The sequence below is a fragment of the Anoplopoma fimbria genome, chromosome 5 (assembly GCF_027596085.1).
Source record: "Anoplopoma fimbria isolate UVic2021 breed Golden Eagle Sablefish chromosome 5, Afim_UVic_2022, whole genome shotgun sequence".
Classification (NCBI taxonomy): domain Eukaryota; kingdom Metazoa; phylum Chordata; class Actinopteri; order Perciformes; family Anoplopomatidae; genus Anoplopoma; species Anoplopoma fimbria.
The window spans coordinates 1,645,869-1,657,499 of record NC_072453.1 but is presented as its reverse complement, the minus strand read 5'-3'; the positions used below and the strand labels follow the sequence as shown (position 1 = coordinate 1,657,499).

At 41.3% G+C, this 11,631-nt stretch overlaps 2 protein-coding genes across 2 annotated transcripts; one reads left to right on the top strand and one right to left on the bottom strand.

The window, feature by feature from the left end:
• Positions 1–41: 41 nt before the first annotated feature.
• Positions 42–4,593, bottom strand: LOC129090922 (cytochrome b-245 chaperone 1 homolog). Its single transcript, XM_054598310.1, has 7 exons — positions 4,509–4,593; positions 3,635–3,822; positions 2,359–2,446; positions 2,169–2,210; positions 1,860–2,030; positions 1,615–1,759; positions 42–473 (listed from the first exon to the last, which is right to left on the bottom strand). Exons 3-7 carry the CDS (start codon positions 2,444–2,446, stop codon positions 314–316), a joined length of 606 nt encoding a protein of 201 aa, XP_054454285.1. The 5' UTR covers positions 3,635–3,822; positions 4,509–4,593; the 3' UTR covers positions 42–313.
• On the top strand, positions 4,178–11,424 carry narf (nuclear prelamin A recognition factor). The gene is made up of 12 exons (XM_054598307.1): positions 4,178–4,499; positions 5,147–5,241; positions 5,348–5,413; positions 5,821–5,949; positions 6,056–6,188; positions 6,911–7,045; positions 8,152–8,270; positions 8,650–8,779; positions 9,102–9,174; positions 9,715–9,852; positions 10,003–10,160; positions 10,290–11,424. The coding sequence occupies exons 2-12, from the start codon at positions 5,185–5,187 to the stop codon at positions 10,529–10,531; spliced, it is 1,380 nt and encodes a 459-aa protein (XP_054454282.1). The 5' UTR covers positions 4,178–4,499; positions 5,147–5,184; the 3' UTR covers positions 10,532–11,424.
• Positions 11,425–11,631: the final 207 nt, after the last annotated feature.

The following is an 11,631-nucleotide window of genomic DNA, read 5'->3' as shown; positions in this document are numbered from 1 at the left end:
ACTCTCTTTTTCCATATTTCTTGGGGTAGTTTTAGAAAACATTTGCATGTCAAAACATTTAATTTGATGAAACTTTCATCCCAGTTCACATGAATATAAAGTAAGAAATATTTTACTATAGTCTCCTGAGAAAGGAAGTATGTGAGGAGAAACTGAGAGAGGCTATATCCTTGGTGTTTCATGCACATGCTAACAGTATAACATGTAGTGAGGGTATCACTTAAACTGCCCCCTATGTAATGCCGTAACAATGCCATAATGCCCCTGAATCAATCCACCCAAAGTTGCAGCAGGGTTGAAAGTCACAGAGAGATCAGAGTTTGTCCTCTTCACCATCTGAATCACTGCTGTTGTCCAGAGAATCTTCCTCCTCCTCCTCTCCGTACTCTGCCTCTTCCTCCTGCTGCCTGTTTTGCTGCAGCTCCTCCAGGCCCAGGAAGCGCTTCAGCAACGCAGCCAACGCCTCCACGTCACTGACAGACGGAACAGAAGGAGAACGGGGATATTCTGCATTATTTTGTGTAATCTGTTTTGCTTTTTTTCTTCAATAATATTGCTTGGCTTTAGTAATCATAACTTAATGATTTGACAATAAGAAGACATTGTTTCCAGGTTCTGCAACAGAGTCAAAATGAAACTCTAAATACATTCAAGCCTGTTATCAATACAAGCCTTGCAGAGTAGCTGTTGCTCTGTGACAGCTAATGGGGATCCACGTAAATAAACAAAGTATACAGCATATTTTATTTTTCTCATTCATTGATTTTGGGTAATTTTTTGGTAGCATGACAAGTTGCCAGCACAACATTGAAATTCTCAAAAGATGATATGGTGAACAAGATGGCAAACATTACATATAGAGCTGACACCAAACAACATAAGCATAGCATATTGTGTTTCAGGGCCTGATGAATTTAATTTCAAACTTCACTCTCCTTTCAGCTCTATTTTGGTCTCCATCAACTCCTGAGATTAAATATCTGTCTCTTTAGCTGCTAAATGTTCACCAGTTAGTCGCTAACTTTGTCTGTCATTTGTCGTTTGGTGCCAGGCAACTACAGTTCACTTGGTTTATTAAAACCTTTTGACAAAAATAAAAAATAAATAAAACACAAGTTGTGGGTAGTAAAACCAAACCGATGAGCTCAAAGAGGCTGAAACGCTCCTTATATCTGAGGAGAACTGCAGAGTTAGGTGGTTAAGTATATACTAACAATAACGATGTCATATTTTCAGAATTTTTAAATATTTTGAATAAATATATAGTTATAGGAATAATTTTCCCAGACACTGGGGACAGCAAAACAAGAAATGCAACAGGAGGAGAGCACTTTCTGCATCAGTTTACCACGTGGGCAAACACACCATGGCCTGAAAGGATTCATTACCTCATGTTGTTTTAATAAAGTGAACAGTCACTGTGTCATCCCAGAGCGTATGACACGGTAAGCATGATTGAATGTTGACCTCCGTTTAACAATGAAAGATTCCTGTAAGGGCAATTGAAAAATGCAAATACATTGTATGGCTACTGCTAATTACATTAAGGCCTGTGGTGATGGATGCAGTATTACTAACTCCCATGTGTTGGAGCTGTAGGCAGCAGATACCTACTTGCGTTCCCCCAGTGTGGCACTCTGAGTCAGGGGGTAGGAGAAGCCGGCAGCCAGCCGCAGCATCAGCAGGTAGCCCTTCCCCAAATAGCGAACCTTCTCTTCCTGGATGCAGATGTCACACAGCTGTGTCAGATCCAACACAACTGAGAGAGAGAGAGGAGGGGGGGGAGGGGGTTAAGATCTAAGATTCTGGACTCTCACTCTATGCAGAGACCACTATACTTGCTCTGTGGTTTTACTGACCTTTCTCTTGCCCCTTCTTCCATAACGTCAGGACTAAAGCATACAAGCTGAACGTCTTGAGCTCAATCTGGTTCTTGGTTTTGTCAAACACAGCCTCCTCCCATTCCTCCATGTTCTGCATGGCTACAAACAGGCAGCCTGCCACGTAGAAAAGCTTCCACGGGATGCTGTCTGTGTGATCAACGCGTCACATAGGATAAAAAAAAACAACAGAAAGTGGTGTGAGTTGCAGCAAGCAGGTGCGGTAAATTATGTTAATTGTGCATTGAGCTAATTGATTAACAGATTAGGTCAGTTCAGTTTGTGTACCTGAGCTGTAGTACGCAGCTGCCAACCCAATAGAAGCTATTCCTGCAATTAAAACGAGTGGCTCATTATTAAAGAGAATACAGAGAGAGAGCAGAGGAGATGTTTAATTTGCGGTTAATTGTAACAATGGGTGCTTATTTCATATTCGATTGTTTACACTGTATGAACATTTGCACACGCACACACTTACCGACAAGAAGAGACCAGGAACGAATGCCCGGAGATCTCTTCAGGTGGAGCAAGGTGGAGCTATGCTCCTCTACAGTCATGTATCCCATCTGAACAGAGGCAAGAATATTAAGCCTATTTCACATGAAAAGAATACCCTTACCTTAAAATCCCAGTTCACCCCAATCACAAAATATACTCCAGGCTTAATGTGTATTAACATACGTATGCTATTTCAATAGGCTTTTTTCACAGCACAACTTTTGACTTGTTATTGGAGCAAAAGCACAGGAGTATCTGCTCAGATATGGTGGGTTCATTCTCACAACACCTTATAAAATAGAGGGTCATAATGCATCAATTTTAATAGATAAGATGTATTTTGGCTGTATGTTCAGTTTGGACTTTTTATGTTCTATAACAACAGAGTGAAAGAAATCTGTTTTTCTTTCATTTTGTACTGAACTAGGCCTCACTTGTCCATTGTTGTTAAGTGTACCAGTATGCCACCCTTCAGCAGAATTAATTGTATTGTCTACTGTGACATGTGAAAATGTCTTGTTAGGGTATATGCAACATTATTTCACAATAAATGGCATACTTATTGCCTTAGTGTAGGGTTCTGTTTCATGTACAGTAAGCCTTGAGGAGACACTTTAAGACAGAGCCTCACGGTGTATAAATCTTGTTTTAATCAAAGTATACTGGGCCCAGGTAGTGTTCTGTCCTAGGAAACTGTACAGTGCAATGCACAGAGAAAGGAACCCTAATCAGGTTAATCCAGTTTTTGTTTTACCAGAAACAATGTCCCAGTTACTCTGAATAATCCAGATATGTTGCTGACAACACCATTTATTTATTGGAACTTCTTCCTAACTAAATATATAATCTCTCAAAACTAATGACCATTTACAGTATATTCAGAGGAATATCCAGAGTAATTACCAGGACATTGTCACTGGAAAGAAACATTGCTGTTTTCGTATAGTTTCCCTTCCCTTGGAGCAGCATAAATGGAAGTCCATCCACCACCATTGTATTGGGGTGGGGGCAGAAGTCTCAGAGGTGGATATTTTTATACCTCAAACTATCTGCATGGCTTCATATCACAAGGGACAAGAGAGAAATATATATTAAATGTTTGCAAAGTGGGTGAACTGACCCATTAATTCGATCTGAAACCCAAGTAAGACACGAGATGATAGCTTGGATGGGATGGGGAAAGAATTAGCCCCAAACAACTGTCTGACCAGAACTGTACAAAGATACCAACTATGCGACATTTTTGTATCACTTACCTTCAACTCTTCTTACTTTCTGTAAATGAACGTCTTGCAGGTTTAGCAAAGAACCGTTTGTACGAGGAAACACATGTACTGAAATATAAGGAAGTTCTTTTCATATTATTGCAACAACTGTCCTGCATGGGTGATACTTCCTTCCTGGATCCGTCTGCGCTGATTGGACGGGATCAGTTTCTCCCCACCTTCAAAATAAAAGTTTTAACTGCATTTTTTTTATATAACATTTGGCTGTGTAGTATGTTTACTACGCAATTTTTTTCGATTTCCTACGACCCATTCACATTTCCCCTCCCCCCAAAAGTGTACTGAACTAGCCAGGCTTTTCTATTTTTTGACAACTTTTCCTTTGAAATCTGGCCATGCTTTCCGCTGAGACACTTCTAGAACAATTATTAGTTTTAACGTATGATATAGATAAATATATATTTTTTTCTTCAATGACAAAGTCTAGAGCACCTCTATTAAATGCCCCTTAAGGCCAGTTTGGCAAAAAGTCAAAGCATCCGGAGCAGACCTGTGAGCGGTCTGCGCATGTGCGGCGGATCCACCGGGTACAATGGAGTCGGACGTACATAGACATGAGTGGCTTGGATACTAGAAGACCCGACGCCTTCGAAAGCCGCTATGAATATCGGTATTATGAAACTATGAAATTCAAGCGAGCGGTGGCGGTGAGACCGACCACAGACTACTTGACTTGAAACAAAAACTAAAAGTGCTGAGTAACTGCCGGGTTCACCTGCTGTGCTGTAACAGCACTGCTGTCTTTTTTTTTTAACATTGGCTGCTCTTCTGACTGTCCTCTGCATTTTTTTTTCAATGTCTTTGTCCGAAAGAGCAGCGACATAACAACCGTCCGGTGAGTTACCTTAACATTCGACCTTTTAACATCAGCACCAGGCCTGCTGTCACACTGTGAAACCGACACAGGGACTTAATAGTCTGACATCAGAGATAAAAGGCCTGCAACTCAATAGCCAATCTTTAAAGTTGGCCCGAATACAATTTGACGTAAGTTACGTGAACGTTACACGTTGCGTAATAAATTATCGATTATATTTTTAGCTGCTAGGAGCTGTAATAAAATACTACCCAGAGAGTCGACATTTTTGTATGCTACATTATTAGAGGTTGACATATTGTATTCATTATATATATATATATATATATATATATATATATATATATATATATATATATATATATATGAGGGTTCTCACAAGATGATGATTGGCTTTTATGGCTGTTTTTGTTTGGCACTGTGTATGTAATTAACGCGATCCATTAACATTTTAATGACAGGATATACTCATTGCCAATTTCCCACCATTATAGAGAGCTGCTGTCTCAGTGATAAGTGGGCTGCCTGTGATAGCATAGCTGGAGAGTCAGAGGAGGGAGGAGTTGACTAAACATCACACAAGCAGCGGGGCTGCAGACACAGTCATGATGCCAGTGCTTCAACATGCTGTGAGGGGGATGATAAACACTGCTATCTATCCATAGATATATCACCCTCAATTTAAAGATAACCGCCGAGGAAAATGTCAGAGGTCAACATACCAAAGCGCAAGGAGAAGTGTGAGAACTGCACCAAACAGGTGAATTACTGGATCAGTATTACTGCGTTGTTTTCATATATCATTTGACTCTCTTTTACTTTCTGATGATCATGAGTTAAATATTTTCTTGATCTTCCACACACAGTGCAACAAGAAAAAGAGTGACGATGGCGCCGACTCACACCAGGAGAGAGATGAAGTCAATGGACAGGTAATGTCTGTTTACTCACAGATTTTAAATTGATTATAGATTGATTTGTTTATTCAAGGACGACGACTCTTATTTCATACGTCAAAATCACGAGGAGTCCTGCTAAGACTGCAAAAAATGGTTGTGTAACTTTGTCGGGAGCTTTCTAAAGTCTGACGAATAACTCTGGGTTATTTTAAAACGCCTGTTTGTGAAACCGTCTTTAAAAGTTTCTTAGCATGTGGGTATTTACCAAGCATGCAAAGAAAGATGGTATCATGTTGCAATTTGGAAATTGTAGGATCCAGATATCTCGACCTCTGTTGCTTGGACCATTCTTTTTTTCTCAAATCTATCTCATGTGAGTCGTGGAGTTTATGGAAGTCCACAACTTAATGCGGGAGTACCCCTCTTGTTTCTCCCATAAGGTACATGAAGGATCCCAGTTGCTGCTGAGTGCCTGTCTGTCCTGCGATGGCTGTCTATCAGAAGAGGAGAGCCTGAAGGTCTCTCAGCAGAGCCTGGAGGAAGTGGAGCGGGTTCTGGCCCTCAACAAGGTACAATGCGGCCTCTGAAAACCTGAGAAAGTCACGCAGTCGTTCCTGTAGCACTTTTGAGCATTACCTTTACATTTGTCCCCTGTGTGTCTCCGTCCCCCGTCAGAAGTGTGATACGTCGAAGCACAAGGTGCTGGTAGCGTCGGTGTGTCCACAGTCTCTGCCTTTCTTTGCCGTCAAGTTTGGTCTGGACATCAACGAGGCCGCCCACAAGCTCTGTGGCTTCCTCAAGAGTTTAGGTGAGCAAGTGGGACCCATGTATCGCTGTTTCACTGTCGAAATAAGAAACAGCCTTTCAATACTTAACACCGTGTTAAAGTGCTATTGTATACAGTTATTTGAGGTCTTGTTATATTTTTTTCCCCTGTGAAGTGACAGATTAATTCATAGGATTTTAATCCACATCAGATCCATGATCTGGGTTACTTTGCTTTCACATTTTTTGCCTCACAATGTCATTAGTTTTTTAATAGCTTTATTTTATTTTGAAATATCACTTTGCATTTAAAAAAAAGCAATAAAAAGTCTAAAATGTTGCTTCCTGGAACCGTTCAAAGACATTTCATCATGACTGGTGTGTAGAAACTTCCAGCCACTCCTCGGTATCTATCATAGACGCTCGACATTCTCCCCCCACCTCTGGCTCTCCCTGTGCCGCCGTCTCTGTTCTGTTCCACATATTAAATATTGGCTTAAAGACAACCAACATTGTTCTCACACCGACACACCTGTAGACACGTCTGTAATTTGTAACTTGTTTTTGTGGATTTATTTGTGGACATATTTATATGATTCATCCCTTTTTGCTTTTTCTATGTAATTTCTATTTAGTTTTTTTAAAAAGCCTCCTGTGGACAGTTGTTTCGCCACAAACCCTAAACACAGTGCATCTGGTCTTTGTGAATAAATGTATGTTATGTATGTTGTAAACTAAACTAATTTCTATTGGTTTTCCCTGCAGGAGTACAATATGTGTTCGACACCACTCTGGCGGCAGGCTTCAGCATCTTAGAGAGCCAGAAGGAGTTCATTCAGAGGTTTCGCAGGAGGCACCACGACTCCCACGCCTTGCCCATGTTCACCTCCTCCTGCCCAGGTAAAACTCCCTTCCTCCAGTCCTCACCACTTCTCTTCTGCACTCCCTCCACACTGTTTTATCCCCCGGCTTTCCGACTGATTTTCTAGCCAAGTGAAATAACCTTTACCCTAATGTTTGCCTAAAATTTCCTCTTTTTTGCCCATTTCTTCTGCCTCTCCTCAGGCTCCTGGCTGTTCATTTGCAAGCCAAGTTCTGAATAGGGGCAGACAGAGCTTGTTTTTTGAAGTAGAGATAGCAGTGGTGTGCTGGTGGAGAGAGATATAAAGCTCTTCTTTTACCACTCCCTTCATCAGAGATAGGGAGGGCAGGAGTTAAAGACTTTCTTCTCTCCTTAGTAACAAATCCAAAGACTTCCATTCATTCAGTTTGTAGGATTTTCACTGGTAAAGTGGTCCAGACAAGGGAAGTGGGATTAATTAGAAATGTTAATGAAAATGAATTAATTCATTTTACACAAATTTTGCAGGGACCCACCTGATAATTATTTTCATTATCCATAATTTGTGTTGATTCTTTTTTTTTTTACTTATGTATTAATTATTTAGTCCTATAATGTCAGAGAAAAGTTAAAAATGCAAAACACATTTTTCCCAGAGCGTCTTAAAATGTCTCATTTTGCTAAAAGCCATGAATATATTACACTTGTAATGATAGAAAACAGAGAACGGCAGAACATTCTCACAATTGAGGAGCTGAGAATTATTGGGATTTTTTTGGTTTTGCTCAATAAATGACTTGACATATCATTTTATTACATATATATATAATATTACATTACTTATATTATCATATAAACAAATCGGGAGGAATCAAATATTAGTCCTGGGTTTTGAATTTTACACCATGTGTACACTGCAAAGACTGTCTGCCTGTGCATCATTTTTGACCGTTTATCTTTTGGTTTGCTTTTCTACTATAAATGAAAACATTTGATTCCAAAGTGCAGAGGGTCCTGTGTGTGTGTGTGTGTGTGTGTGTGTGTGTGTGTGTGTGTGTGTGTGTGTGTGTGTGTGTGTGTGTGTGTGTGTGTGTGTGTGTGTGTGTGTGTGTGTGTGTGTGTGTGTGTGTGTGTGTGTGTGTGTGTGTGTGTGTGTTTTTAACAGGGTGGATCCGCTATTCAGAGCGAGTCCTGGGCAGTCTGGTCACCCCTCACATCTGCACGGCCAGGTCTCCTCAGCAGATCATGGGCTGCCTGGTCAAAGACTACTTCTCTAAACAGCAGGTAGGCATTTACTTCAGTAACAGTCCAATTTATTTAGTTTGTTGTGGGACAGTTATTGGACACACCAACAGTTGTTTGGGTAAAAGCTGGAGGTAACACATTAAAAAAAGCTGGGGGAAATTGGAAAAACAGTGAGTTGTGTAAGTTCGTGACTGAGACCTAGCAGCCATCAACATGTACACAACAGAAATCTGAGTCTAATATCACTTAAAATACAAAGGCATGTGTAGTAGCCTAACCCTGTCCTATCCAGATGTTATGTCCAGTTGGCTGTCACAGGTGGTGATACACCCGTTAAAGCAGAACACAACACAAAACACACACATAAAAAGGATCTTCCTTATTGTGTTGTATTTCCTTCTCTCTTGTCTCTGAACAGAAGCTGAGTCCGGGGAATGTCTACCACGTGCTGGTGGCTCCCTGCTTCGATAAAAAGCTGGAGGCTGTCAGAGAGGAGTTTTACAACGGCCTGCTGGAGGCCAGAGACGTGGACTGTGTCCTCACCTCAGGTTCAGTCCTCCTTTAAATATCACACACCGCTGCCTTCCGCCAAACAATATCCGCAAATGTTTGAGTTGTTTTTAACCCTAGATAATGTTTATTACAGCTTTTATTGTCTAGAGGTTAGGTGTGTCTGAGACCCCAGTGGTGTAAATACAGTGGGGAGATTTTTTTTGATTTTGGTCTAGCCTGTCATCTCATACATTTTCGTTTATATTCATCATATTATTTTATATCACCAGACATCATAGAGCCTTTACCTTTTCTGTTCCTCACATAGAAGTTGAAAATAACGGCAACAGACAGGAACAGTTTTTTTTTACGTTTCAGGTGAGATCTATTACCTGATGGAGCAGAGGAAGGTTTCAGTGGAGGAGCTGGACTCCGTTCCACTGGACCACGTGTGAGTAGTCGGACTAGCTGTTGTCCTGTCAGTTGTCTTTGCTGGGGGGGAAAAAAAGAAACGCATTGAAGCTCCCATGATGCTGATAGCAAGTCTGAATTAATAACAGAATCAATATTCTAAGTAGCGTAGTTATTAATTATATGATATCACCCTCACTTTGTATCAACTTTATTGACAGCAATTTTTTTAAACATTCAAGAAATTTGATTCTGGTTTTCTTATATTACTTCATATACTTTCACAAGGACCAATTATTTCTGTATATAGGTGCTGTGATCGGTACTGAGCTAATATCCAAGTAGTGCAGTACTTAGACTAATGTTCCCCTATGAAAAGATTTTATGTACATACTATTGTTTCAAAGTTGCCATTGCAAGAAATTCTTTGCAATTAACAAGTCTGCCTATATTATTTGATTATTTTATCCATCCAAACTACATGTTGTTTGTAATAACATCCGACTCATAGTCCGACTCTCATATGCGCCCTGGGTCGTTGTGGAAGCTGTTATCAGAGTGGACTTTGTTGTCACTGCAGGCTGGGAGAGGCTGGAGACGCGGCGCTGGTGAGGCACGAGGGCCGAGGTTCTGACGGCTTCCTGGAACACGTCTTCAAACACGCTGCCAAGGAGCTCTTCGGTCTGGACGTCCACGAGATCACGTACAAGACCCTCAGGTGAGAGGCACCTACTCTGCTGAGATACACTGCAGTCTATACAGATGTCCAGTGATCAGAACCATTATTTTTTAGAGAACTTGTATCATATCGTCTCATCTTTTGATGTAGATTTAAAATAAGATTTTCTTGTCTGAAAACTCTGAAAAGGAACCGGGACTTCCAGGAAGTGACTCTGGAGCGTGATGGGGAAACTCTGCTGCAGTTTGCCGCCGTCTACGGTTTCAGGAACATCCAGACCCTGGTTCACCGAATGAGAAAGGGACGTGTGCCCTACCAGCTGGTGGAGGTGCTGTCCTGCCCAGGAGGTAACAACACCCACAGCTACCAACATGATTTATTTGTATTTGTTTATTTTTGCTTAAAAGTGAGAGAAAGGTTACTAGAAATCCTACCTTTTGCTGTTCTAAGCCCTTCTTGTGTCTCTCTCGTGGCAGGGTGCTTGAGCGGCCGCGGTCAAGCAGAGAGCGACGCCGGAGGCCGGGTGGATAAAGACCTGGTCCAGCAGATGGAGGAGGCCTACAGCAGCCTGCCAGTCCGTCTGCCAGAGGTCAACCCCACCCTGCACACCCTCTATCAAGACTGGCTGCAGGGCCAGGACTCCCCACAGGCCAACATGCTCCTGCACACCGAGTACAGAAGTCAGATCCACACACAGCCCCCACACATGCAGTGGTGAGGAGGAAGGGGGGGTGTTTTGCTTTTTAAGACATGATGGAATAAATGCTGCTTGATTCTGATTCCTCTTGGACCATCTCATCAGTCCACCATGAAGGACAAGTCAAGAACTATGCTGCACTTTGGACCAGTGAGTCTCAATGGGTGTAGCTCTTCCATTAGTCCACAGGGGGGCAGTGTCTGTATTTAAAATCGGTGGATTGCCTGTGCCAAACCTGAGTCAGAGGAGAAATGAGTCCGGAGTCCAGAAAAATACACATTTTTCAGCAGACTGAGGCAGTGATGCGGATAATGGCTCACAAGAAGATTATGTACAGGGTCAGCCAGTCACCTGATCAACCAGCTGCTCTGAGAAATTAGGAAAGTCTGTAGCAACTGCAACTAAGCATGTCAATCTACAGAGCAATAAGCCACTGAGGAGACGGATAAGACACTTTTTAGCACGACTGGAACTGAACCTGCGGATGCTGAATGTCCATTTATGTGTGTTCCAAATGTAAACCGCCCAATGTAAACCATGCTGTTTTACTTTGTGTTGAAGTTGTCTCCACTGTTCATCACTGAAAGACAAGACGATGTGTTCTCAAAACACCGTGTTAACTATGCAACAGTGTGGTCATCTTATCTCAACAGTAGAATGAAAGTAAGACCTAGAGGTTGAAAGGCCTTTTGATAACACTTAACAACCGTGAGTGTTTGCTTATGTGTCGCCACTAGCCCAGTTTTTGGTCTATCCGTCCCAGTGAAGAACCTGGGACGGTACAAGAAGATTTCATTTGTATTGTCACTTTGGTCCCATTCCACAATCTAGTGTTTTTAAGTTATATGTTGTTTTTTTGTTCCTTGTTTTACAAGATTAAACATACATGTGAAATTTTAAGCACTAAAATATTCTGACAAACGAGTTGTGGATCATTGTTCACTGAACATCCTCTGTCTTCCAAAGTGTAAAAACCTTTTCAAGATTTTAGATTTGCACTGCTTGCGATCTACAAAACACACAGTTTTTCATGTTAAAGTCCTGATGGATACTTATGAAATGAAGGTCTGAGGATTATCCTGTGTATTTTACAAATGCTATGAGCTCCATTACATTTATTT

Coding starts and splice junctions, on each gene's coding strand:
- LOC129090922 (XM_054598310.1), bottom strand. CDS start 2,446: ATGGGATACATGACTGTAGAGGAGCATAGCTCCACCTTGCTCCACCTG. Junction 2,211..2,358: donor TTCCTGGTCTCTTCTTGTCG/GTAAGTGTGTGC, acceptor TTTTAATTGCAG/GAATAGCTTCTATTGGGTTG. Junction 474..1,614: donor GCCACACTGGGGGAACGCAA/GTAGGTATCTGC, acceptor TCCGTCTGTCAG/TGACGTGGAGGCGTTGGCTG.
- narf (XM_054598307.1), top strand. CDS start 5,185: ATGTCAGAGGTCAACATACCAAAGCGCAAGGAGAAGTGTGAGAACTGC. Junction 5,414..5,820: donor GAGATGAAGTCAATGGACAG/GTAATGTCTGTT, acceptor TTCTCCCATAAG/GTACATGAAGGATCCCAGTT. Junction 7,046..8,151: donor GTTCACCTCCTCCTGCCCAG/GTAAAACTCCCT, acceptor TGTTTTTAACAG/GGTGGATCCGCTATTCAGAG.